This window comes from Acyrthosiphon pisum, chromosome X (assembly GCF_005508785.2).
Source record: "Acyrthosiphon pisum isolate AL4f chromosome X, pea_aphid_22Mar2018_4r6ur, whole genome shotgun sequence".
NCBI classification, from domain to species: domain Eukaryota; kingdom Metazoa; phylum Arthropoda; class Insecta; order Hemiptera; family Aphididae; genus Acyrthosiphon; species Acyrthosiphon pisum.
The window spans coordinates 68,537,978-68,543,977 of NC_042493.1; the positions used below are offsets into that span (position 1 = coordinate 68,537,978).

At 26.6% G+C, this 6,000-nt stretch overlaps 2 protein-coding genes across 2 annotated transcripts in view; both read right to left on the reverse strand.

Moving 5' to 3' along the window:
• Window positions 1-2,399: 2,399 nt before the first annotated feature.
• LOC107882182 (zinc finger protein OZF-like) lies at window positions 2,400-4,770 on the reverse strand. The gene has a single exon (XM_016804508.2). The coding sequence runs from the start codon at window positions 4,734-4,736 to the stop codon at window positions 3,129-3,131; it is 1,608 nt and encodes a 535-aa protein (XP_016659997.2). The 5' UTR covers window positions 4,737-4,770; the 3' UTR covers window positions 2,400-3,128.
• LOC100573134 (zinc finger protein 724) overlaps window positions 4,670-6,000 on the reverse strand; it is a 15,005-nt gene continuing 13,674 nt past the window's right edge. The window contains exons 4-5 of the mRNA XM_029488697.1: window positions 4,958-5,037; window positions 4,670-4,900 (exon numbers count right to left, since the gene is read on the reverse strand). Of these exons, the coding sequence (XP_029344557.1) occupies window positions 4,702-4,900; window positions 4,958-5,037 (279 nt within the window). The 3' untranslated portion in view covers window positions 4,670-4,701. The remainder of the gene's footprint in view (window positions 4,901-4,957; window positions 5,038-6,000) is intronic.

A 6,000-nucleotide genomic window follows, 5' to 3' on the forward strand; every position in this document is an offset into this window, starting at 1 on the left:
CCACATGACACACGAGTACATACGAGTACAAAGTGCATTTGGCAAATTGTCAATCAGTTACAACTTAGGTTTCAAAAACCAAACAAAAATTACCTACCGAAATAATGGTCGATATTGGTAAAATAGTACAATTATTATTTATATTTCATTATAAAATAGTCTACAGGTACCTATATAGAATTGTTTAATTATTATAAAATAGTCAAAAGGTGAAATAGCCCGAATTACTATAAAATTTTCAACAGGTAAAATATAGGTTATAGCCCAATTATAAAATATTAAAATGGCTAACAAGTAAAATGGTTCAGCGCTTTAATATAGTTAGTACCTAAATAGAAAAGTTCATTGTAATACACTAATACCATAGTAATACCAAGTATTATTAAATGTTATTATTAATTATTATATTATAGTACCTAGTTAGTTATTAATATTACATAAAATGTACTAATCATATTGTATTAATCAGTCGAAAATAAAAAAAAGTGAACAATAATTAATAATATTATAAAACATAAACATTGCGGTGTAACTTTAAAATGAATTACCGTAGATACGTCATATACATGGCATTTCCACTGGTTTTTTATAATAGCATTTTATATACACAATTAAATGTCCAAAATATTTTGATTTGTTTTGAACTGTTAACACTTTACAGACATTTTCAGTTTTTAATTTTTTTAGTTTTTTTTTCTACGAATATCAGTAAAAATGTATTTGTTGGATAAGAAAGCTTGAAAATTTAATACAAGGCGCCTAATATATATTCATATAATATAAACAATATGGTTTTATATAACTGAATTCAAGTTTAACACATCTATTATATACAGCAGTGACCTACACGACACCTAATGTCCTAACAATGTACAGCAAAGTGGTATACCTAATATATCATCCACTTGCCCATCTTTTTATGTGCCACATAAAAGTATAAAACTAGATATAAAAGGATATTATTTAATTTGCGTAATCTTGAGATTAAAAAAATAAAAATTTGGCATTTATGCGCCACTTTAAAATATTTAATAATAGGTTTTTTTTTTAAATTTATTTATATTATGTATTTTGTTCATCTATCAAGTAAATTTCAATAGATAATATAGGTACTTCAAAAAAAATATTCAAATGTACATAAAATAAAATAAAAATTATAATCTAATTGTAAGTTAGTGGGCACTTTGTATATGACTATATGATTAATATTTCAATTAATAATAAAATATGCAAAAATCAGGAATATTAAGGGATTCAATATCCTGATTTTTTGTCTTTGTCTAACACACACGTGACATAGGATTTTAGACGTGTTCTTTGCCAAACACTTAACACACCAATTAATCTAATGAAGCGATAAGAATTCTAAGAACAGATTTGAATTTATCGTAAGTCTACTTGAAATCGACTTTCACACATTTTAACGAATGTTTAACACAATAATGATGAATGTATTGATTTTACAATGATGTGTGTTTTTTTTTTAATTTTTTGATTCAATGATTCTACAATATTTAGCAAGTTAAATTAGTTAATGTTGAACGATTTTCTCTAAATCCATGTTATTAATTTATAAGATAAACCATTATTTAAACCCAATGGTAGTAATTTTAAAATTCATATTCATAGTAAATATTTTGGAGCCATCAATGTTTTTTAAATACAGCGGTAATTTATTATTGAGGAACGATTGCCCTCTTTAAATATTGGCAAGACAGTTATCCAAGAAAAAAAATATTACCTGTAGCCAAAGATTGTTAGAAAATTTATCAAATTCAAGATAATTTAATTTTAATTTTTGTTTCTTAGAGTTATTTTGATAATAGTACATAAATAGATAATATATATGATTATAAAATTATATAAGTCCTACCTAATCATATATATACATATTGTTTTTTAGGAAAGTATATACAATTTCTTAAACTTGCTATGGGTAATAAACTCAACGAGGCCGCATTATTGTACATAGAACTCTTAAGATCTAATATTTGTCAAAATTAGTAAGGATTTATTTTACATTCCACAATATTTACTTTAAATTAATATGCAATTGTTTTTAATTACCTTGCACTGTTTTTAGTTTTAGACTAACGTTATTAATGGATGTTCTAATGTTCATCAAAAACAGTAATGAGTGTTACTTTAATATCGCTGACATGTCTCTAATTATGATGCGCTTGGATGATACTATTACAGAATGGAATGAAGATAATGAATCTGACAATCAGTATTTATTAAGCAAAGTGTTTAATATTCGTCAAGTTATTGTTAAACTAGTGTCTATCAGCTTAATAAGAAAAAAATGACTGTGTAAAAAAAATACATTAGTATTAAGATTTTTATTTAAGTATTTAGTATCTTTTTAATTTCAATAATTAATAAAAATATATAAGACATATGAAAATAAATCAGTTTTGTTTACTCAATTATCAAAATATTATTTTAACATATTATTGTTAGTCATATTGATAGGAAAAATAACCCTACTGATGAGCAATTATAATAGTACAAAATTGAATATTATTAATATAATAAGTATCAATGTATAGGTACATGGAAAAAAACAATTATTGTGCAGTGCATAATTTATTATTAAATACAGACAAACAGATTGCATCTAATGTTTTAGCACTTACAGAAAAGTTAGTTTAGAACTTAAAAGTTTTCACAATTTACTAACCATTCTTTCTCAATATGTGTGATACTCATAACAACAAGTAACTACATTTACTTTAAGATTCAACTCAAAACATTTGACTTATTTTAGGTACTACTCAAGTAATATCTACAAAAATACAAGCTTTATGTAATATAATTCTACTTACATATTACAATATTAAAATATTAACATCAATACATTTTTCTTCTATGGAAAAACACCCTTTTCTTCACTCCTATCTCTGTATTATATTATAGCTTAGCCCAGTGTTTTGTGTTGCTTTATAATTTTAGTCTACTAAAACTTACTGACTAAACTTAATTAATACCTAATTCCTTAACAAAATGTATGTATACATTTATTTAGTTTTTAATTGTAATGATTGTGTACTAAGTATCATACCTATGCCCTAACTTAATGTATATTGTATTCTTTAATTATTATTACTTATTAGATGTATGGACAATTATTTGTTGTGTACAATGGCTTCATGTCGTGTTAGTGAACTTATTTGGGGATATGTCTTATTACATAATTTGCATTTATATGGTCTTTCACCGGTGTGTTTTCTTCTATGATTTTTCAGAACATTATTTTTTATATAAGACTTAGGACAAAGGTCGCACTTAAACGATCTTTCGACTAGATGAGTTAATTGATGTTTGTCCAAAGCTCGTTGATATTTAAATGTTTTGTCACACAATTTGCACGCATACTGCCTCAGGTTAAATTCTTGATGAGTAATCTTGTGAACCTTGAGTTCTTTGGGGTCCCTGTAGAACTTACTACAAATATCACATGTATGATTGATTTTTTTATGCCTATTCAGAGATACAATTGCTGGATACGTTTTTCCGCATATATCACAAACGAATGGTCTGGCACCTGTGTGTTGATTTAAGTGATTAGTATAATTCTGACGAGAAATAAAACTCTTTTTACATATGTTACAAACATATGGTTTAAAGTCTTTATGAATTTGTTCATGTACATTCAATTGATTGCTTTGCGAAAAATTTTTGTTACAAACTTTGCATTTATGTTTTTTAATTTTTTCAAAGTGTGTTTGCAAATGTTTTTTGACACCAGTTTTACTAGGAAACTTTTTATGGCACTCATTGCATTCAAAATTTTTATATTCAAAATGTGTTTTTTTATGTCTTCTCCAATCAGTTAATTGAGTAAACTGATCTCCACAGATATCACATTTATAAGGCTTTTCACCATTGTGTAGTCTTTTATGGCACTCAAAATCAAAATAAGTGCTACAACTTTCGTCACATAGAGTACATTGATATGGGTTTAAACCTTCATGCCTTTTTAAATGTTGTTTAAGAGATTTATTCATTGAAAATGACTTGCCACATTCAATACATTTGTATGGTCTGTATCCGGGATGGCGATCCTGATGTCTATGCAAAGAATTCAATGATACAAATTCTTTTCCACACATGTTACATTTATGTTTGGATGAGTCATGATGAGATAACATATGGATTTTGAAATATCTCAATTTAAGGAACTTTTTCGAACACAACAAGCATTTATATCCCTTTATAATTTTATGTGAAAACAAGTGAGCTTCTAAATTAAATTTGGCGTGGAAACGTTTATCACAAATGTTACACTGGTATGGTCTCTCACCTTTATGTAATCGTTGATGAGCAGCAAAGTGGTATAAATGTATAAATGTTTTTAGACAAACATCACATTTGTATGGTCTGTCTTTTTTTTTATTACTCTGCACACTTAGATATTTTTCAAAGCTCTTGAGTGTATAAAATCCATTGTAACATTCTTCACATTCAAAATAAAATGAAGTTCCTGGGTGGAAGCTTACAGGATATTTACAAGATGTCGGACTACCAATGTACTTGCAACAGTTGATACATTGATCGATATGAGGTTTTAGGTGATCTATAATACTTGGACGATCATGAAATAATGAACTGCATTTTGCGCAATTATACATTTCATCATTTTTATATTCTTTTTGGTCAACTGAACTTGCAGTGTTCGATTGATCCAAACTAATGTGTTTACGATTTACTGGAGCACAAGAATTCAACTGCATTTTCAACAGTTAAATTTGAATTGATACTACAATCTTTGATTAATAAAACATTTTCTATTTCTACTGAAAACTCTAACTGAACTTTGTTTATTGTTCTTTTTTGAATTGGATCTTCGCCTTCAGAATGACTTGTCTTCAATTCATCAAGCATAGTAATGTCATTGCTAAAAAAAAAGTTAATTGTGAATAACGAAAAAAAATTAAATTATCAATGCACATACCATAAATTACTGTTACAATTACCAACGTCATTACACTCTTGAATAAATTGATTTTCAAGCAATTTTATTTTACTGTCTATGTGAGATATCAAATGGCTTTTAAGACCATTCAATTCAAAAAACTGCTCACCGCAAGTAATACAATTAAACTTCTTGATATTTGCATGAAGTGATTTGTGAACTTCTAAATTGTATTTTTTTTTAAAACTCTTTTTACATATGTTGCACTGGTATTCCTTTTCACGATTGTGTGTCTGTCCACCAAAAGTAGGATTAAGATTGTCACAATTTTCTATTGGATCGATAACATGAGCCTTTATTTTATTTAGACTTCTTGGAATTTCAATTTTCATTTCGCTTTTAAACGTACAATCATCAAATACCATTTCGTCTTGTTCAGTTTTAATTACTGTATTGGTATCTTTGTTAACACTTACAGTCCTGGAAATAAAATAATTTTTAAGAAATAAACTATATGATCAAATAATAATTAAAAATTATTTACCAAAAATGAGTGTTTTTATGTTTGTTTTTGTCAATATTGTATCCAATATCAGTAAATTCTTCTTCATTGTTGTCTTCCATCTCATTTCTAATACGAATATCATTACTTACTAATTGTTGAATGCAATCAGTCTCAATTTTAATATATTTATGTTGTATATCTATATGTTCCTCCATTATATTTTGATACTGAAACATACATATAAATACAGTATAAGTAGGTTTTTTGAAACATTTATGATAAAACTCCTTTTGATATTTTGATAACACATCTTAATTCTTAATGAAGAGATCAGATTTTGTGGTTCTGTTAGTTAAATAATAAAAGAAATAAAAATGTAAGCCGTAAAATGTTTAAGAACGTAGAAGCACAATCTGAATAAAAATATTTAGTTTAGCTTAACGCCTGAGCCTAATATCTAGTTTACGATGATTTAATAAATTCTGTGGTAACAAATTATCTTATAGGTACCTACAATAACCTGCTGTATAAATCACTCAATTTTTAGGTACTCGATTTCTGTGTTGTGTTTTAGTAA

Bases quoted from the DNA above. Each gene is read 5' to 3' on its own strand.
- LOC107882182 (XM_016804508.2), bottom strand. From the start codon at position 4,736: ATGCAGTTGAATTCTTGTGCTCCAGTAAATCGTAAACACATTAGTTTG.